The sequence below is a fragment of the Alexandromys fortis genome, unplaced genomic scaffold (genome assembly GCF_014885135.2).
Source record: "Alexandromys fortis isolate MF-2015 unplaced genomic scaffold, M_Fortis_MF-2015_v1.1 scaffold_71, whole genome shotgun sequence".
In the NCBI taxonomy this organism is placed as follows: Eukaryota; Metazoa; Chordata; class Mammalia; order Rodentia; family Cricetidae; genus Alexandromys; species Alexandromys fortis.
In genome coordinates this window covers 8069169-8090827 of record NW_026067954.1, presented here as the reverse complement: position 1 = coordinate 8090827, position 21659 = coordinate 8069169, and the positions used below count along the sequence as shown (strand labels likewise).

Sequence of the window (21659 nt, the reverse complement as noted above, 5' to 3'; positions counted from 1 at the left end):
ATTATGTATATAATCCGTGTTTATGCCGAAAGCCAGAAGAGGGCACCAGACCTTATTACAGATGGTTGTGAGCCACCATGTGGTTGCTGGGAATTGAACTCAGGACCTTTGGAAGAGCAGGCAATGCTCTTAACCTCTGAGCCATCTCTCCAGCCCTCGAGTCTCAGGTTTTAAGCTTCTTCAAAATGGCAAAGTTCTGGAAAAGCATAAGAGCTGTTTCTGTAGGTTCAGCACCACTTAAAACTTGAAATATTGAGGTAAGAGAGAGAGGGAATTACAGATACTCAGACTTACAGTACTCATCTTTTATTTTTCTATATTTATATTAAGATATTGTACACTTTTGAAGCTAATAACAGAACCCTTTTGCATGTGTATTTAAAGCATAACAAAATAAAAAGTATTTCACAAAAGAAGTTCATATTACAGTACTATGGAGATAGGAGGCAAAGAATACGAGCATTTGTGGGTTATGAACAATACATTCAATTTAAAAGAATAAACATGTCATGTGAATAACAGCATTTTGGTTATAATAAATACAGGAAAAGTTCAGAGCAACACCTGAAGTATACGGATACAAGAAAGGTGTTTTGTAATGGACACTCTAGAGAACAGTAAAGCACTCATGCCTCAGGACATCTTGCTAAATTCACAATCATTGCACACTGTTGAACACTGCAGATGGGGGTGCCCTTCATTCACCCCACACCTCAGTGCACCAACCAAAGTTACTGCACACTCTCCTCTGGGTAACTGGTACCAGTGAGGTTTAGAATCAGCTGTACCTTTTATTTTGACTTGCTACTCAAATCAGTTCCAATATTTAACTTAATATAAAATTTACTCATAAACAGAAAGAGAATATTTTACAGGTGAATTGTTAAAACTAGAACTTCTAATCAATTCCACAACTGTTTGCAAACATCCACTGAATTTGGCTTTACACAATGGTTTCTTTGGGGGGAAATATGAACACTTGGATTTAAAAAAAATATTTGAAGGAAGGTTTCCTCTTGTAAAAAATTATAATGGGCATCCGTAACAATTAGACTCTACAGCTCTTTTTAGGAGACAAATTCATAAAGCAAAGTCACTACGAGGGGCGAAGCTAATGAGTTTATAGCCTTGTACTCTGAAGGTCTGTAAGAGAACCACTGTTGTCAGCAGGGGATGTCTCATCTCTCTCCCTCCTGTAACATTACAACGGACAAGCACAAATGGTCAGCAGAAGTAGCCTTCCTCACACATCTGGGCACATTTCTATTCGAAGCCCAGTGTAAATGCTATGAGCCACTATGATCTGGGATGCACCCAATTCAGGCTTCATGACAAAGACCATCCAAGTTTCCTTTGTCAAACTCAAGATGAAATTACCCTGAAGATAGAATACCTAGCCAATTAAAATGAGAAAACAGACATTATTCACTTGAAAATAACGACAGGAACAACACTATGTGAGAAAACAAAACCAAAAAACGTTCTGCCAAAATACGCGCTCCCTGACAGGGGCTGCCATCCTGGCAGGCTACCCTTCCCAAGGTTCCAGCACCGCACACACAGCACTCTGCCACCAGCCACTACCACTCACATTTTCTGAGGAAACTGGTTGGTAGAAGGATGAAGATGTTCAGGGAAACGAGCCTCCGCAGCAGGGTTTCCTAACCTCTCCAACAGGGTTTCCTAAGCAACTCTCCATTTCCTCAACTACAAGAAGCTTTTCCATGTCAGTCATCCTCATGCACAAATACAGTACTTGGTGCCAAAGCCTCTCCACTGAAATGTTACTCTCCTAACACTTCTGTCTGCAGTAAGGGCCAGTCTTCATGTCCTTAAACATATTCTAAAATTATATCCTTGTCCAATGACTCAGAACTGTCAACATTCATAGGCACATTGTAACACACATCGTTCTTCCTGACAAGATAAAAGCGCATGCAAACAGAGTGGCCCAAAAGTTTAAAAAAAATTTAAATCTAAGAAAAGTGTTGGCATACCAAATAACGTTTAAAAAGGAAATTAATTATGTTCTCAGAAAATCTGAAACATTAATGGATAAAATGCACATACAATATAAATAACTCAAAGAATAAAAAAAAATTCTGGAGGGAATTGATCAAAACTTCAATACAATCTATGAATAAGAACATATGTTTACATTACAGTGTACAGTTATGAGTTAAATGTATTTAGATTTATAAAGAAATTGAATTATAGTTACTGCACGATTATTCCAAGAATATTCTTCAAATGTACAATAAAAATACACAAAGCCTTGGGCAATGTGCAACTTTAAAAATGACTCTCACACCAGCCAAACAAATCCTTAACCGCTTTTAAAATGGATTTATTTATAGCATTTAAATGCAGAGGCTTTCAAAGGCATTAAAAAACACAAAACTTTCAGTGTCTGACTCACATTTTATCCCTACCTTTTCACATTTAATAGTTGCATTTTAACGTATAAACTAAGAATTTTATGTTTATCAAATAGTTTGTCTGCATTTATCATAATTATATTTTAAAACTATAATGCTAAGAACTAAAGCACATACTTCAAAGTTAAAAAAAAAATCACCTAAGTTCACAATTGTGTCCACTGCAATGTCCATAGCGACTTAAAGCAAACAAGTCAACGCCCGGGTCTTTTCCTCAGGTCCTGCATTCCTGATGTGTGCCAACATGTTTATTCACCGTTTGGCAGTAGCGATCTACAAACACAATTTCTCAGCAAAAAACTTCAAACGATCCTCAAACCTTAAGTAATTTAAAAACTCTTGTACTTGCTCTCTTAATGAAATCTGAGTATCCCAAAGTCTTGTGGATTTGCGAGGAGATCGAGCCTGGTAGAAAAAAAAAGCTTACTTGAAAACTGGTTAAGGACTGAAAGCACATGAGCTCTGACATATTAATCGTAACACCCAGACAAAAACAGGGAGGTATGATTTGCACAAAAAAATACTTTTAAGTTATTCTGGTTGCCTTCTTCATGATTCTGCAGTTTAGCTGCTCGCGGTACATGCATGCATCCTCTTTGCTACATCATACACGTATGTGATGTCTGGTCGCTTCTCCGGGTCTGGGTTGATGCAGATATTAACTAGCTGTCGTAGCTGAAGAGACAAAACAAAACTTAAAATCAGCCGCCTTAATTTTGAATAAAGCAATTCTGAATAGTTCTCTAGAGAGCTTCTAAATTAACTGTAGGTATGTACACAAGTACCTGATCTAAAAGTTAATATATTAGTTTTAGCAAACCTATGGTTTCATAAAAGGAGATGAGAATATGTGTGTGTTAGATACACTTATAATGAATTATTTTGTATAAAATATGTACTTTAGTAGTCTTAGTTTATTTTCTAACATATAAATCATAAGCAAGGTAAAGTATAAATATGACTCCAATTCTGAACTCTGAAGTAGAATTTAAATGTTCCCACTTTATAAAGGAGAGGCTTGAGATCTGTCTATATACCAGGGGAAGAAATCCCCATAAGTTAAGATACCTTCCTTTCAAGATCTATTAATTAGAATATTGGATTTTATTCAATTCCAATGACCTTTGTTTGGCAAATTAGGTGTCTACTTGTAAGAGCACACAGCATCTTTGTACTCAGTAACAGCACACAGCATCTTTGTACTCAGTAACAGCACACAGCATCTTTGTACTCAGTAATAGCATACAACATCTTAATACTCAGTAACAGCATACAGCATCTTCATACTCAGAAATTGCACACAGCATCTTCATACTCTCTAACAGCATACAGCTTCTTTGTACTCAGAAATAGCATACAGCATCTTCATACTCAGTAATAGCATACAGCATCTTCGTACTTGGACCTTTTTGCCTTGTACCTTTTGTCTTTAGGAGTAATTCAGATATGTCGAAAACTTTCTGGCATGCATATTAGCAAGCACTTAGTGAGCCATTAAATCCTTGACTTTCTTCATGTCCTTTAAGGCAGAGATACTGATAAGCTCTGTGGGCCGAACTTGTCGGTACTGTTAAGAGAAGGCTAAAGCCAGGGAAACGTTATGAGGAGACTGGCTGGGCAGGAACTGGCAGATGTGGGGTCAGGCAATGTGAAGGAGGCAAGGGAGGGAGGTGGCAAGCAGCCTTGCTGAAGGAGCCTTGCGCCCTGTACTCTGCCTCTGCAAGTTTATTTCTCTACCTATTAAATAGTGAGACTAGAGCTGATCATCAGAAATGCTGACCCATTTCCAGTCCTTAATTAGCCAATGTTATCAGAAAAAAATACAGTGATTTAGCTTCGGCCATATTTGGAAATCACAATGCTGGATGTGGAATTTGTTATATATATCCCTTGAAAAGGTGTGAAAATATCAACTTATATTCCTTTTAAAAGAACATGGAGTGGTATTGAAAGTGATTAAATAATTTGGCAACATATAAGTCAAATGTACCCAGTTATGTACAATGCAAAAAGTGTAGGAAAAGCCCTTAGATGATGATTCTCATGTTAAAAAAGACAGCGTGTCCTATAAGGTTACCAAGCTGTCAAAAAATAAGAATGAGAAAGGAAACAGAAAAGGTGATAGGAAATGGTAACGAGGTTACAAAAACTCATCATATTCAACCAAAATGTCAGTGGGCAGAATAAAAATTTCCTTTTTAACACTGCCACGCTGAACAAGCTAGTTCAGAAACCACCTGTCCGGCCGAGAACTTCAGAACAGGGTGCACTTTATAACCAATAAACAACCAATGGCCAGCCCTTACACCACGAAGAGAATCAGCCAAAATTAGAGGAGGAACAGAACATAAGCACAGCTGAAGGAAGGCGACGGCACTTAACCGGAGCACTCCACTGTCTAGATGTCAGCCATACAGGGACAGCCTGGAGGACTCCAGAGGCCACCGTAGACGAAGACAATGAAGAACAAAGTATTTGCTTTTCCCTCCCCTTTTGTATGTTCAATATCCACCAGTTAAGAAAACTGCCATAAAGAGATTTTTTGCCAGTGGACTCACTGACAGAATTGTCACTGACAGATATGTAAAATATGGAATTCTCAGGCCTCAATATACTTATGAATGAAATGGTATAAGTGTATTTTGCTATGTATTTTTGTATGGTTTAACAAACTCAAATCTTCCTAACCATGCTATAGGACAACTACCAATGTGGTGCCATTTTGCAAAGCAGCAATGGTCCAAACTCATAAAGGCAGGATGTAGATTTGAATTGAAACACCCTCATTTCAGGCACAGGCTTTTAAGAACTCTTGCTGTCATAGAAAAATTCTAACTTGGTCTACAGGTTTCTCCACGACTACCTCTGAGCAAGGGTGGGATGGCCTTTTAGATAGTGACAGGCAGACTGTCGGCTGTTCTCAGAAGACAGTTAGCAAGAACAGCGATTACAAGTTGGTGTTTCATCACAGCAATGAAAACCCTTTGACCAAAGCAAGTTGGGGAAGAAATGGTTCATTTGGCTTACTCTTCCACATTGTAGCCCTTGACTGAAGCCAGGCCAGGAAGTGAAATAGTGCAGGAACTTGGTGGCAGGAGCTGATGGAGCAGAGCCCATGGAGGGATGCTGCTTACTGGTTTGCTCCTCGTGGCTTGCTCAGCCTGCTTTCTTATAGAACACCGAGGACCACCAGCCCAGGGATGGCCCAGCCGATAATGGACTGGGCCTTCCCCCATCAATCACTAGTTAAGAAAGTGCCCTACAGCCAGATTGGGAGGCATTTTCTCTATTGAGGTTCCCTCTTTCAGATGACTCTAGCTTGTATCAAGCTGATATAAAACTAGGCAGCACAATGAGGCTCTAACATTAATGGCCCCCCTGCATTCACAGTTCATAGGACAATTTGGATCAAAACAGAAACCAGTCCATTGTGTAAAGCATTTTGTAGAGAAAATCAGAGTCACTTTATCCTGAAGACAATCTTAAGTGTTGACACAAACATGTTCAGTTGAATATTATTGACCTAGCATGACAGCTTGAATTACAATTTCAGTGCTTTTTTTTTTTAAATAAATAACCCATCCATGAAACTGGCAGTAACTCCCTCCCAAAAGGAACGTGGATTTCAATTCAGAGCAATTTTATCATTAGATTCTAAATTTAAACACAGTGGGCTGGAGAGCACTTGCCTAACAGGCATAAGACCTTTGATTCTCAGTACTGGGGAGACTGGGATGAAACCCTCATATAAGGGCTCATTAGAAATAAGGTCTCCGGTGAAAGGGGTACAGAAGACCTTATACAATGCCTCCATAAAAAGAAGTGACACCAAATAGAGTCAGACGTGAAACATCAAAATAAGATAATTATATTCAAGACCTCAATCTTCGGTGTGTGTGTGTGTGTGTGTGTGTGTGTGTGTGTGTGTGTGTGTGTGTGTGTGTGAAGAAAAGATTTTCCTACATAGTTCTGGCTGTCCACTAGCTTGCAGCAATTTTCCTACCTCTGCCACCTGAGTTCTGAGACTAAAGGCTGGCTCCCCTAGTATTTTCTTTTTAAAATGTTTCTCTAGCCCTCTGAAAGAAAGCAAGTTATTTTGAAATTCTTTTTAACAACTAGCCAGTATTTTGCAATGACAGTAGCTGCTATGTTTTTAACCATGTTAAAGGAAAACGTCAAGACAATGAAGTCACGTTTGCTATCTCTATTGTTTTATGTTAAGTTTTAATTTCTAAGACCACTAGGTATTCATTTGCATAAAAATGTGTTTGCTGAAGCAGAGAGCTATCCAGTTTTCACCTATCAGTATCTAAAGTATAACACTGACAACAGCAAGGACAGCTAATGTGAACCAAAAGATACTCTTTTTTAAATCATAGTTTATTTCTCATGTTTTATATCTTTTTAAAAAGATCTGTATGTTAAAGCTTTTAATATAAAACGCCAAAAAGGTGTGACCACTTAAGAGTCTTTTCTTATGCTTCAGAGATATTAAAAGCTAATAAAGTGATTTCAATATAATATTTATAAAGAATTATAAAATTAACGTAGTTTTCAAATTTAGTAGATAAACCATTAATATATTTTGATCTATGTATTTCCAAAGAATATCAAAGCATGCAGCCTAAAACCAGAAATATTAAAGAGAATGTCAAAAGTCATTGTTCTCAGGGTGCTAACCCAATTACAGTTCAAGTTCAGCCTCGTAGGGGTAATAACAGTCAGGCTCTTTGTGTATTATAGCTTTAGGTCACCACCGCTATTCTCAATAGGATAATAAAGACTAATTCTATTGGTACTGTTTCTTTATCAGCCCTATCTTAATCCCTCTGAGACCAATTATGCTATATCAGCCTCCTAGATATGCCCAATTTCCATCTATCCAAGGACACATTTTAGCACCCCAATGTTGCTGTAATACATTACAGCCACCGTATTTGGAGCTTTAGGTATTTATACAAAATGATTAGGCATATCCAGCATGGACACCAAAGTGTCACTAATGATTGACTTAGGGGTGGAGAAAAAGGAAAGCCGTCTTACACAGAGGTAATGTCTGCATTTCGCAATCAGATACCATTCAGCGTCTGTGGAAACAAAGTCTTACAGAAAGTTACATGGTTTTAGAGGTTCCCACAGGGTATGCGAAATATAGGGCGCCGTTTTGGATCCGTGTCTGCAAGGAACAATTCTCTAGTGTCACTTCAGTAGCACAGGTGAACAAAGGGCCCGCTTAAAGAGATCTACATGTTTAATCAAAAAAAGCCTAAAGAACTCCTCTTCCACAGCAACCTTTAGCGCAGTGGCTAAACAGTGCAGTGAGAGGAATATGCAATTCACTAAAACAGTGTTTAAGAAGGAAAATCAATGCTCCCAGTCTCTGAGATAACACTAGGTGACAATTTAAATAATTACATAACGCTGATATCACATCCAATATCTATACACTCTATAGTAAATATTTTTGTCTTGTTTAGAATATGACTACATAATTCTAAAGATTGTGAAAACACTTGAATAAATGCTCCTTAAAACAGTGTGTGTACCACATATTTTAAAGCCGTTCATTTCGCTGTTATTGTAAGGATTTATTAGGAAAAAACTTGCCAGCGACAATTTAAATAACCCTGGCTAATTTTCAGTATCAAGCCTAAGAAATTCCTTAAAAAAATCCTATTAGCAATTGAGAAACTAAAGAAAATAAATGTTTTATATTATTTATAAACATCCATTAACTTCAAAAAGTCTAGAAACAGCCTACCTGACACTTCCATCTTTTTCTCTTAGTTACATAAAAGCAAGTCTTGAAAACTAAGGATTCTTTGTAAATGTTAACTTATAAATCCCTTCTCTCTATGATCTGTATTTATGGTCTCTCCTTTGTGCGCACGTGGGAAGCAGACGGCGGGGCACAGAGGAAGTAACCCAGCTGATCACTGGTGTAGGAACATTTACAGACTCGGATGATTGCTACTGTCCACAGAGTACCCTTACTCCTCCATTCCTCTGCTGCATGGCCATAAGCCAGATGGGCAAGTGTGCTCTCTGACATGATACATACAGTCAGGGAATTTCAGAGCGGGTGGCAAGTGAAAGGGTGTAAAATGGAGAAGTCTACAGAGCTCAGGAGCTGCCTGTGGTGAACACCTGAGCAGTTGCTGGGGCTGTGAGCTCACTGCAGCACAAGCAGGGGAGGCGGGGAGCCTTCCTCACCCAACTCAAGTCAACCAGTGCTCTCAACACACCAAGCCTACCTGATGCTATGTAAGCTGGGACAAAGCCTGTGCCTTAGGTTCTTTAACAAAATATTGGTAGAAGGGTGATTCTGTAAGTTGAAAATGCAACATTAGTTTTACCAAAGCCCTAACAACGTATCATGTTCTCCAATAACCTATAAAATTCATGAAATCAGTTTAATTTAATTAAAATATTACGACAGTTGATTATGTATCATAGGAAGAATAAATACTCTTGTATTTTAAAAACTTTGAAAAAAAATGGCTATTTTGGCGTGTGAGTTCATGTGTGCATTCTATTTATTTGCCACTTCTGTTTATTTGCGTGTAGATGTCCCAAGAAGAATAAAAAGAGGTCATTCCTGCCAGTCCTTAACTTGTGAGTGAAGCACCAGGCCGCAGTGCTGTGCCAACCCAGGAAGGCCAGAGAGGAGGGACGGGGCAAACACACCGTCCTGCTCTCCTGCAATTGCTTCTCTCACTTGCCAGAAGAGAACAAACGCAAAGGAGGCACACTGTCCTGCTTCGACGGTGAAAATAACCAGACAGGGTGAGAGCAAAGCAGGCCCGAGGTGAGGTAAGAGTTTTAGCTCACTTTCCACCAGCTTTGAACCGAAATGACCCTCAGGCCCGCATCTCTAAGGATAGTTTTATGAGATGTAGTTCCAATAAACTGCTTTCGATACAGCAAACGGATCTAAATGTTGAACTATAAAACTGACTAACATTTAACATAAAATGACAGGGACTATTTAAGAAGCTAGTGAGTTTTCCAAAATATAACTAGAAAATACATTTTCTATTTTATTTATACATGATGCGTTTAAAATTACTGACCTGGGCCTGGTAGCCCAGGCCCATAATCTCAGCTACTTGAATCACCAGGTCAAAGGTACCCAGGGTTACAGTGTAATTTTAAACTCAGCCCACACAACTTAGCGAGATTCTTTACCTAGCAGGCACAGGGCCCTCAGCTCAAAGCCTGGTGTTACCCCCAAACCAAATGACTAAGCAACATCGGACATAGCAATCAATTCAGCTCTACTGTTCTAATAACACAGTCAACTTTATTAAAAGAATACTAACCATCTTTCCAAGGGTTTATAGGTGCTTTTTTATTTTTTTCTCAAAGCACTCTTTTCAAGTTTTCGATCTATTATTGCTTTGCTATTTCCTAGAACAAAGATTACCCTATCCTCATTTCATCTGCAAGTCCTTTTTGACTTTTTAGAACTCTCCTATCTGGATTTTCAGGCATTTTTTTTTCCTGTTGAATCTAAAGAGATGATTGACAGAACAAATATATAATTCTGATGACCATTCTGGTGTCTCTTCAAGAAATTAAGTACTGGGACCAACTATATGTCATTTCCTAGTCAATGTCCCAGATGTTTCACAGTTCATAATGCTTGTACAAAAGAATGAGAAGAAAGCCCGACGGGAAGAGTTTCATTGACAGAGAGCTACCACATCTCCCGGCATGCCTTTGGCTGATCTCGTGCCTCACTAGGCAATTCTTTTGAGAAGTTTCTCTGATTCAGTCACCATTGACTAGGCCATACGTTTTGTTTTTTTAAATTTCCTCTTTTTTTTTTTGGGGGGGGCAGTAGTGATGCACGTGTTTAATCCCAGCATTTGGAAGGGAGAAGCAGGTGGAACTCTTGAGGCCAGCCTGAACTACAGAACCAGTTCCACGACAGCCAGGACTGCACAGAGAAACCGCTGCTTTTGACAGCCTTTAGCTTTGGCAGAATGTCTAGTCCAGAACCATCTGCCTGTCCTTGAGTCTTGTTTCCAGCATTCATGTAGTTCCCAAAGGCTAGAACCAAACCCAGGACTTGGTCCATTTTTTAATGTCTCACACAGTTTCTGTAGCAATTCCAGTTTACAACAAATTGAACAAATGCTCTCTAAAAATGTTGACTGGAACAGGATGCAGAAGACTCGCTCTGAGAAGCTGGGGATTAGAGACAGCTCATACAGGTACTCTTCAGGTTTCCCAAGAGACTTGGCATTTTCCTTGTCCTTGGATGATCTATGCTTTTCATTTTTTTCCAGTTCATCTGACTGTGCTCTCTGAAAATAATGGCTGGTTGATGAGAACATATAAACAATTCACCACCACACACAAAGATGTAAAATTCATGTTCACGGGCAGGAGGGCATATCATGAAAGGACCAAAGGACTGTGTTATAAAAAGAGACACAAACAAGTATTCCTATTATGGAGCAAGGTTTACATTTAGAACTCAAACATGAGAAGAAATAGAAGCAAGGATCAAAGCTGGGATTAAGGCAGCACTGAAGGGCTGCAGACATATTTACTGAGGACTACATCTCTGTCTACTTCTCTAAGGAATGAAGATGATCACAGTGATGTCTCTTTCTCTCTCCTCCCATTCTTTCTCTCTCCTTAAGTAGTGGAAACATGGAATATTTCTTGATTTGGTCAGTATGGACCAAAAAAAGGTCAGTAGCTAGACTAGTGTTTTTCAACAGAATGTGACTTTTGTACAGATAGTCATAGCCCCCCCTCCTCTTTCTAGTCAACTGATGTCTGTAGTTGGATGTCATGTTTCCCCTCCTTCAACCATTATAGCCTTTATGATCTAAACCCTCTTGTTCTTTGGAGGGGGGACATGAAGTCTGGTTCAATCATATCTAAGCATTTACATTATTAAATGACTCACATAACACTAGAAATTTCCTCTTTTTTATACCAACTCCTTTACTTCCTCAGCCAGTCCATCACCCAAGTTTTAAAATTCATCAGGTCCTAGAAATGTGGACAAGAGCAGAGTTGCGGGAGATGCTTGACCTTGTAGAGGGGAAGGTGCATATTCCAAGGAACAGCTGTCATGAGATACGACCACCAGGGGCAGGTGCAGGGAGAGAAGAGTTAGGGAAACATAGAGAGAAGAGGGCAGTTGGAAAAGGGGAAGCGGCACCTTTAAAAACATAAAAATTCATGGACCTTCTAGCAGCACACACACTCAAAGTGAGGGGAAAAAAGATGTGTCCAGGACCATTAAGTTCTAAAGGCAGGCAGACTGCACAGGCGGTTGGCTTATGGTTCCTGATAAACAGCAAATCCCCAAGAAGGCCTGGCTTTGTCATCACCCACTAGACAATCTACACAGAGAGCTATTGAAGGGAAGGCAGCTCTTTTCAGCCCCAGTTTTTAAGGATTGTAATTCTCTATTCACACACAGATAAGGTTGACACAGGAAAAAATAAAAAAATAAGGAATACCAAATATATACAAAACAAAGTCATCAGAAACAAGGGCTATAATATACAAGAGCCTCCAGGTATAGCTGGAATATTTCAATCTAGAACCTACATTATATGTATACATACCATATTTTAAAAGAAAAGATATGATGTTCATACTAAGATTTCCAAAGCATATTGATTTGGTTTTTAATGTTAAACTGTAACTTTCTTGTAGGAGATTATCATGGGCAAAATTCCCATTCTTTTTAAAGCTCCTGAGTTTTTTTTTTTAACTTAAAAATTTAGAAATCTGGTTATTTTCCTTACAACTCCAATTGCTGAGGCAGGCTGACAAATAACGTGCTATGAAGTGTCCCTTTTTAAATCTTCTGTGGGCAGGAAGCTTAATAAAATATTAGTACCTAACTAAGTCTAGAAAGCTCTGAACATACTCAGAAGGTTATTATTATTATTTTGCTTTTTTATTTTTCACTTACAGAAATCTACTATTTTATTATTTTTTTTTCACTTACAGAAATCTACTATTTTAACTATTAAAAGACACGGTGATGTAGTCTTTCATACAAATTCAGTGCTAAAGTTGACATCTACCTTCACATTGGTCCCCATTCTCTGCTAACTTTGCAAATACCAATTTGGGTTTTTAAACTATTAAAGAGCCTTGATCCTAAGCACGGAGACATCACTAATATCATTATGGAAGCATGAAAGTTGTGTGGGATTCTGCTGCTACCACAGATATGGAGGAATCTGTTTATATACAAACTGCGTTCCTAATTAGAAAGGGCAAATATTTATTAACACCACCAGCATTTCAAAGTCTTAGAGAACTCTTCATGTTTCCATCAGACTAAAACACCATTTGTTAAAATACACTGCATGCTTTTCAAATTTGTTTCTTCAGAATTATTTTCCGCAGCCTCTCGTTTCATCGGGGCATAACAAGAGACTTCGCCAATGCCAGCAACTGCCGTGTCTCTTTGGGAAGATGCACCATATAGCATGTTTTGCTTTCTTGCCCTTTTTGGAAATGGTAACTATACAGAGTGAAGTAAAAAGTGGAATCTATTTTCCTTTCCCAACTTGAAGACCTTCTATCTGGGCCAGACTTTGATATTTGCCCCTTGGCTGAGAAGCCGCATATCCAACTTCACACTTAGCTGCAGTGAAGTAGCCCTGCAGGCAGGCCGACTTCAACGAACCACTAGTGGTATCATCATTAAAATCCTGCTGAAGGTCACCATGGTAACCGCCTGCTGAGGCTTCGCTGCTGCACTCGGCATCTCCTAATCAGCTACCATGTGAAATGCAAATTCAGACAGTCTGAAAATTAGTCAAGAAGAATAGGGGATGAGGATGCAGATATGTGAAATATTCATGGGCTTCGGAAAGAAGAAGACAGCGTGAATGACACAACAAAGAAAGGCCCCTGACATCCTCGCCAGCGTTTTGCATTATTGTTCACACTCTACTGTATTTCGAGGCCTACGGTTCTGAAGTTGGGTTTGTGAAATGCCGTATTTATATTCCATACCCAAAATAGTAATTAAAGATGGCTAACATAAGAGCATTATCATCATTGCTTCCGGAGAGCAGATTCTAATTATCTAAATACAGTGGCATGAGGCAAACATGGAGGCATCATTCGCTATCAGTATCAAAACTATTAGATAGATGAGTGTGTACTGATTATATCCTAGGAACACACATGACCCACATACAGTTAACAAAAATCTTTAGATGTTTATTATTCAAGCTATATGGACTTAAATTTCCTTGTCCAACACTAAGACCAGATGCTATTCATTTTACAATAGAAAGTATGCCAAGATTACTTAATAAGGGAACACCATAACTGTTCTATATCTTTCCTTTGCTCCTTTTTCCATTTTCCTGGGGCAAAAATATCTGTTGCTTGTGAGATGAGATGTCCAATGCTTTTTACTGCTTCTCCGGGTAGGTCCCAGATGAGAAGTCCCCAAAGAGCCTTTGTTTGCTCATCCTACTCAACCCCCTCAAATAATCGTGATGTATTAGGATAAAAATGGAAGATCCTGTCTAATGAAAAGCTGGATGTTGGGTAAGTGCCAAAACAACTCATTCCACTACATTAGCAAGGCAAGCAAGAATTCAGATCTCAAAGTCTTTGAAAATTGCCAGTCCTATCCAATGTATTTTACAAACATGTCTACAATGGTAACCTTAAAACCCTTACCCAGGAGAATCTGGCGGAAGCAGTCATGGGGTGATAAGACAGGTACTGCCCAAGGAGAAGAAGTAAGAAAGGACAAGTTTAGAGCAGGTGGCTGAGAGGTACACAGTTCAGACTTGGGAAAGCGTGAGGAGGGAAGTTCTACCTCAGTCAGCTTTCATGTCTGAGAGGTCATGTCTGAGAGGTCGGGGCTGAGGACTCAGCCTGTCGCCACTTACAACAGCCCTTTTTCCCTTCAATGGCTGGACTCCACATAAGGAGAGCCAACTCCCTATGGCTCTTGCATATGCTGTGTTGTGCTTCATTCCGCACTGGGAATCACACGGCAAGTCTCTGAGAGAATGGAAACAATGAAAGGTGCTCTTCCCGCCACCTGTACCGTTCATCTGTATTCTGAAGGAGGGAAGATTCCTTAGTTAACAAAATGAACGAGCCTCTGGGCTGGAGATCACTTACCTCCTCTGAGTAGTGATCTGACGGGAGAGGCGGGTAGTCACATTGCTCTATCTTCTTACACAGAGAGTATAAATTCATTTTGTCACCATAGAAAGGACTCTGCAATGCAGCCATCTGTAAAACACTCACAGTGAAACTGATGTACTTACAAAGCAACTTTAAAGGTGACTTCTTCAGGTATAGGACACTGGGGTAGAAAATAATTATAAATACTTTGAATAAAATTATGTAAGAATTTTGATGATTATCATTTTCTATTATTAAATGCTAAATACTAATTTTATTTTTGAAACAATTTTATTTTTGTAACATTTAAAATTCCTAAAGAGAAATAGCTGATATGTCTCATACAACATAAAACAATACTAAGAAATGGAAGATATTTGTGCGTGTGTTCATAGCTATTAAAAACAACTAACATTTCTCATGACAAAACAGATATCATATGGAATGGCAACTATGCAATGGTCCAATATAACAAAAGACTGACATAAAACTACATTAAATTTAGCAAGGACTTAGGGACTAGAATGCATGCCATTCATCAGTCATAGGATAATATTTAGGAAAAGTTATCTTAACAGAGAAGAGACTTTTTAAATATAACTTTCTTTTGCTAATGTCTCAAGAAACATTAAATGTGCTGAAAAATATTCATAACTCCAAGATGCAATTCAAGGTATCCAAAGGTGATTTTTTTATGCAGAAAAACATAACTTGGAGGATAGACCACTTTAAAAGAGATATTACTGAATTGAAATGCATTTGAAGACAAGGTTCTAACTTGACATTTAAAAGCGCAAGCAACTACTTGGTAAGCAAGGTTACAAACTAAAAATTCAATTTAAAATGTTCGCATCCTGTTCAAAAACCTTCTAAATCTCTGAGCCGCAGCCGCAAGAATACAACACGGAGTGCCAGGCTGCCCCAAAGTCAGTCACCCTTTTCTACATGTGCTAATAAGTTTGATTTTGGAAGGACAATGTGTACATTCCCTAGACAGGCAGAGTGTGTGTGAAACACGCTGGTCCATGCTGTGCTACTCAGAGAGCGTCAGTGAGGACAGGACAAGCTGAAAATGGCTCTCATCTGTCTCGTGTGCTCCAGACAGGGTGTTAACTCCTTCAGAGCCTCAGCTAGGCGGGGACAGGATTGGAAATCCCACCTAGAAAGCAGCTACATACAGTTTTACCTAGCGCATACTTTATATAAAACCTCCACCCCCCCCCCACACACAACAACCTTGGGAATAGTTCCCCATGACGACATAAAGTAAATAAGGACTTGAATGCCCTAAACACACACCACTGAGCAGGAATTTCTAATGCAGGATTCACCATCATAAACAAGGTTTAAATTTAAAATGCAGGGACACTATATGATAAAAACCGAATGTTAAATATGCCACCTTAAAACTAGACCGTAGATATAAGCTACTGTCTCCCCACCTTTGTAAGACCTTAAGTAAATGTACACTCATTCTCTACCATATGCTAGGAGTTCATTATATTACTTTTGTCTCAATACTGCAGAGTGTTAAAAAAAATCTGAATGTCCCCTAAGGAGTTAAACAGGAATAGTATATTTTCATGCATCTCCTGCTTTGACAGATGAAAAATGTCAACTGTCCTGTTTTTATTTTCAAGCTTTTGCACTATTCATCTGGTTCATTAGTGCATCTCGGCGCTGCCCCTGACAGCTGCTCGCCCTCTCCTCCCAGCAGCTGAATTTTTCAGGCTAATTTGATCCTCCACACTGAGACGATCGCTAGGATGATTGACTCGCTCCCTGACCTCCAGGGTCTGACTTTCCTCATTAGTATTCTGGGGGTGTCTGAGGGACGAAAGCCCACTGTCTGTCTTCGGGGCTGGTGGCAGCTCTCTTTTTTTTTGAACTGTAAGCCACCAACCTACAACCCTGTAAGGATGCAATTGCCGCACTGAACAATAAAGGAAATGTGTAAAACCCACTTTTCCATGTAAAGGTCCATGTAGCCAAGCTCAGCATCTTGATTTTAATTAGTAAAGTCTACTTTGTTGCATATCAATTAAAACCGCACTCCCAGTTTTTTCAAAGGTTTCGGGAATATTTGAAAGTCTAATTTCCCGAGTTTCAAATACGTTCTAAAAAAGGGCTTCCTACTCCTTCTTGTTAAGAGTAATTTCTTGGTGGATTATGATAGGGGGAAAAACACCCTCTATTGGGTGCTATAGACAATTTTGAAGAGGTAAATTGCACTAAATCTATCTTCATATTCAATATTTTCTCCATTATTTTTTAGTGTAGTTTAGTTTTTCAAAATTGTTTGTAGCACCCAATAGAGGTTTTTTTTTTCTATCATAATCTACCAAAAATGATAGATCCAATCTTTTTAAAAGTTCTCAACTCCTGCATTAAGGATTTGAGAAAATGCACTGAAAGGGATCCCACCATGAACATGATTAGCACATGAACTTGAAATTAGCACAACATGCAAACCTTGAGGCCATGGAAATGTTCAGAGAGAGCTCGCATTTTGGTGGCCATGTTGAGCATACATAAAAACAGATCCTGTCTCTCAAATGCAATTGTACAATGTAGATAACTGTTTCGATTTTGATACAAGATTGCAAGAATTAAATAAACTTCTTCTAACACTATGTCAACTCAGCTTTTCTACTGTCATGGCTAACTTTAATCTCTTTTTTAGAAACACATTTCCTATCTACTTTTAGGTTGTTTAAAGGAAAAACATTTCTTTGATATAGCCTGAACGACTCTAATGCTGCCTCCCCTGGTTAAAACATTTTTTTAAACATATGGAATGGTTAACTTTTAAATATTACAGCAGTAATACTATCAAGTCAATTCTTATCAACATTGCTCCCCACAAAGCATCGTCAGAATTTAGAATAAGTCAAACTTCTTGTCACCCCATGGACACAAAGATACACAAGCAACATGGGTCCCTCATCATTCCACAGACACACAACTGACCATGTTCTGCCATATCACTGACTCATGGTATTTCAGAGTCCAAACTGGTGAGTGCACATAAGAGCACGTTAAACCCTTTGAGTAGTCCTCAGTCATCAGAGAAAGCACAAAACCAGAAGGGTACCTTGCCCTAAGTTTAGAAATCTGTAACCAGTCAGAAGAGCCCAACAGACAGACACAAACTTTAGACTTCTTTCCTGAAACACACACACAAAAAATAATTCCAGGTATTGTGTTTCTTCAATTCAATAAAACTTACTCAGATGCTGACTGATTTTTAATTAGCATCTTTGACTCTGCATTTTCCTGTCAAACAAGTAAAATTCTGTCTTAGGAGTCACTACCTTGGGTTACTGTCAATGTCGCTGCTCTGGAGGATGATGGAGACTGTGTTACTTAGGTGCCCTTTTCTGCAGATACAAGACTACATCACTACATAAACAGAGAACCATGCTATGGGACTCCATCCTCCTGTGCTAAGAACAGAATTCCCAAGCTTAAGTGACAATCTGCAAGGCTTAACTATTTCCAAGCCATCCTTAAAGATGCATTTTGCCTGTGTCAATAGGAAACAAAATACTGATAAACATAAATGTTTTCATGTCTCAAATCCATGGCATTAGTCTCCTGCAAGGCACTGACAAGTTTCACACATGTTTATCTCTCCCTACACACACATGGTGAGAACAGCATTATAGTAAAATTAGTATAAAGTCTTCGTCAAACAATGAATGAAAATATATCAGACAAAATTAACATGTGGACATTACAATTAGTCATTGCCTAATGAATTAATTCAGCACAATAAAAGCTGACTACAAAATATCATCCAGGAAAAAAAAAACAAATGCAAACTGTAATACTGGATATATAATGTAAGTGAAACTGTATCAATGTATAGAATTATCAACAGTGCCTACCTCATAGAGCAGACAGCCAAGAGACCAGATGTCAGACTTGAAGTTGTATCCGTTTTCATGTATTCTCTCTGGAGACATGTAGTAAGGTGTACCCACTGAAAAGACAAACCAAACCAAACTAGCACCATAACAATGGAGATGTCGGTACCACAAGAAATTAAACACTGATATCAAGGGGGAGAGAGCAGGGTGGGAGGTGGTGTGGCACATAGGAAGGGTTCTAAGGAGGCACTGGAAGGGGAAATGATACAATTGGTAATTGTATATTAATCTTAGAAATAGTATTGAAAACAGCAAAAATTTGTTAGCATCTTTACTATTCAAAAAAGTACATTTTTATCTATACTACAAAAAACAGAGTGTGGTGGCCTAAACTCATAATGGTCTCCTTTGATCAATCCAAGGAGGATAACTAAGGAAAATCAATTTTTTCCCAGAAAAGTTATACAGGTGATTCATGTGGGATTTTGCTGTTTTCAATATGGCTTCTTTATTTCAAATAGCTGAGCATGGTAATATTTTAAATTTCATAGTATTAGATAAAAACCGTGAGGCATAATATATAAATACAATGAGCTTAACTACCTTTCACAAAGATAGCATCTCTGAGAACACAGTCCTGGCTCCTAACATGAACAACGCGTATGCTCAAGCTGTGCTTAGTTCTCAGTAGAGGGAATACCGGGACTCTCACAGGTCAGATGCTGGGATGACCCAAGGGCAGGGCGCTAGCACCTATGCAAAAGAACCAGAGTTCCTGCTGCTACAGAGACTTAAGATGCACATATGCCTTTTTTCTCTTTTGTGGCTCTATTTTCGTAATGCTGACATGATTTTTAAGAAAATGAAAGCATGTCTATTATGCCTTGAAGAGTAAGAACAGTTTAAGTGCATTTCAAAGTGAGTATCTTTAATTTCAAGTATCTCTGCTATTAATTCACCATCATTAGCCTAAGGCTCTTTGCCAAACAGAAAATCAAGGTTTGCAGTAGGTATTCATGAATCTTTTTTTAGCAGAGGGAACCTGTACTAACGATAGGCCACTTCTTCTGGAGAAAGGACATTTTCTAGTTTTTCCCATTGCTTTTCAAAAAATCCCATAGGTGTTTACTATAACGCTTAAGGAGATGATTCCCAACACTGTAACGGGGACGTTAGTTAGAAACACTATTAAGAGTCACATCAACAACCATCATCAGAGCACCATCCTTGCAAACAAAAGTCAGTTTTCAAGCAAAATAAAGTTCTAGTCTCACATCCGTGTGTGTCAACTCAACGGTGCCAGTGTGGCAGCATCACGGGTCTACCTAGAACGGAATCCATTTTCCGTGAAAATGGCCAGTCCTTAGCCCCTTGGATCTAAGGCACTTAGAGAAGTGAACGGGAATGAAATACGGTGCGAGAAGATGGAAACTCTAGAGGAAATCTGAACTACTCTGATATGAAAACAAGAAAAACTTTGAGAAATCAGTTAATTGTAGCATGGACCTGGACGGCAAGTGTGCTTATTTCAGTAGTGCCAGAAGAACAAGGAGTTATTCAGAAAAACAACAACAACAACTAGCTTCATGGTGTCATCATTGTAGAAAAGCAACGCAAGTCTGCAGCTTCCGAGCTTGGACCCCTTTCTCATAGTTTGCATACGCATCTCCAATCAACTCCAATTACTGGCCAGATGCGCGCACGCGCGCCACACACACACACACACACACACACACACACACACACACTTCCTCTGCTGGCGGAAGGATGGCGGGCGCAGTTGGGATAATGAGCAAGCTCCTCGCAGGCTTCTGGTTACAGGACATAAAGTGAGAGACTGGCAGGGAGGGGTGCAGAGAGAGGCTTCCCGGGATCCACAGGGGGCAGCTGAAAACACCAAGCTTGAAGGTTCAGAGTTTACCAAAAGCAAAGGTAATTTGAACCAGGAGCTCTGGGAAGCCTGCTGATACATTAGGGGTTTGGTGTGAGTGTGAAGGATTGACGACAGCAGAGAGGAAGAACAAACGCTAACACTTTACAGAGATTAGCCTCAGCCCCCCATAACACCTTAATGGAAACACCAACCCAGCTCACAGATGGCGGCCCACAAGTGAAGGGAGCAGAGGAAAAGGAGAACGAGGCGGTTCAAACTGCTTTAAATGGCCATAGTCTAGTGTAGAGGAACGCCCTCTGTAGCACTGTTGCTGGGGGTCAGCCTGAAGTTACAGACTGAGCACGAGGGTTTAAACTTAAACACGGATTCTCCATCACCTAAACAATGAGCATCCTCCGACTGTTCCTGCGTGTTTCATCTCAAAGGCTGCCTGAGAATATATTATGAGAAAACCAAGCGTGCCGCCCCCCCCCCTCCTTCTCAGCACATTTCCGATAACCATAGAGGAGAAGCAGGTTTGCATTCTGCACTGCTCCCAACTGGGCAAATTCATAATTACTGTCGACCGGAGGCCCGAGAAGGCGCTTCCACAGCCCCCCTGACAGGCTCCCTAATGTGCCCCTCTGCTCTGGACCCACCTCTTCCGCTGAGGGACCGGAGCGAAGGTGTTCGGCTTCATCCCATGGCAAACTGAGTCATCCTGTCTCCTGTCTTTTGAACAGAGAGACTTACGGTTTTAAGCGCTTAGGAAAATTTACAGTGCGCTTGGATGCAGTGCTGTGTTTTCAACATTTCAACCTAATGAAGACATAATTATTTCCTAAAACCCTTCCCTTAAACTCCCCAGCAGCTGTTTGTATGGTGACTGCGGCCTGAGGAATGCTGTGACTTTTGAAACAGCTGTACACGGGAAGAGAACTGCGGAGCGAGAGGACAAGACATTAAAACAATCATGCAAATTGTTACATATGGAGACACTCAGGGCAGCATGATGCATAACTCTGCTTTAGCTTTCAAGAATTTATGGTTATGGGTAAGATGAGAATACATTTTGCAAAACTAGATACTTACGCCATTTTAACCTCTCGACATGAGTAACAGTGGGTAAAAAAAATTGATTTTTTTTTTTAAACGAAAAGGCAGCTGGCTTCAGAAGAGCTGACGTTATCTGACCCCCCTTTAATCAGCACTAATACTGTACTATGAGAATGTTTCAACTGTGAAAAAGCACTGTTCTGACGCTAGCTGACCTAGCTGGATGAGAAGTGCTTCCCACGGCATATCCTTCATGGAACATAAACACTCCTT

General features: G+C 39.5%; 1 protein-coding gene across 3 annotated transcripts in view; it reads right to left on the bottom strand.

The window, feature by feature from the left end:
• Positions 1–290: 290 nt before the first annotated feature.
• Nek7 (NIMA related kinase 7) overlaps positions 291–21659 on the bottom strand; it is a 126554-nt gene continuing 105185 nt past the window's right edge. For 2 of the 3 annotated variants that reach the window (XM_050151649.1, XM_050151651.1), the window contains exons 8-10: positions 18476–18570; positions 14580–14693; positions 291–3113 (exon numbers count right to left, since the gene is read on the bottom strand). In XM_050151649.1, coding sequence (XP_050007606.1) covers positions 3003–3113; positions 14580–14693; positions 18476–18570 — 320 coding nt within the window. In that variant the 3' untranslated portion in view covers positions 291–3002. The remainder of the gene's footprint in view (positions 3114–14579; positions 14694–18475; positions 18571–21659) is intronic. The other variant, XM_050151650.1, reaches the window with a different exon arrangement.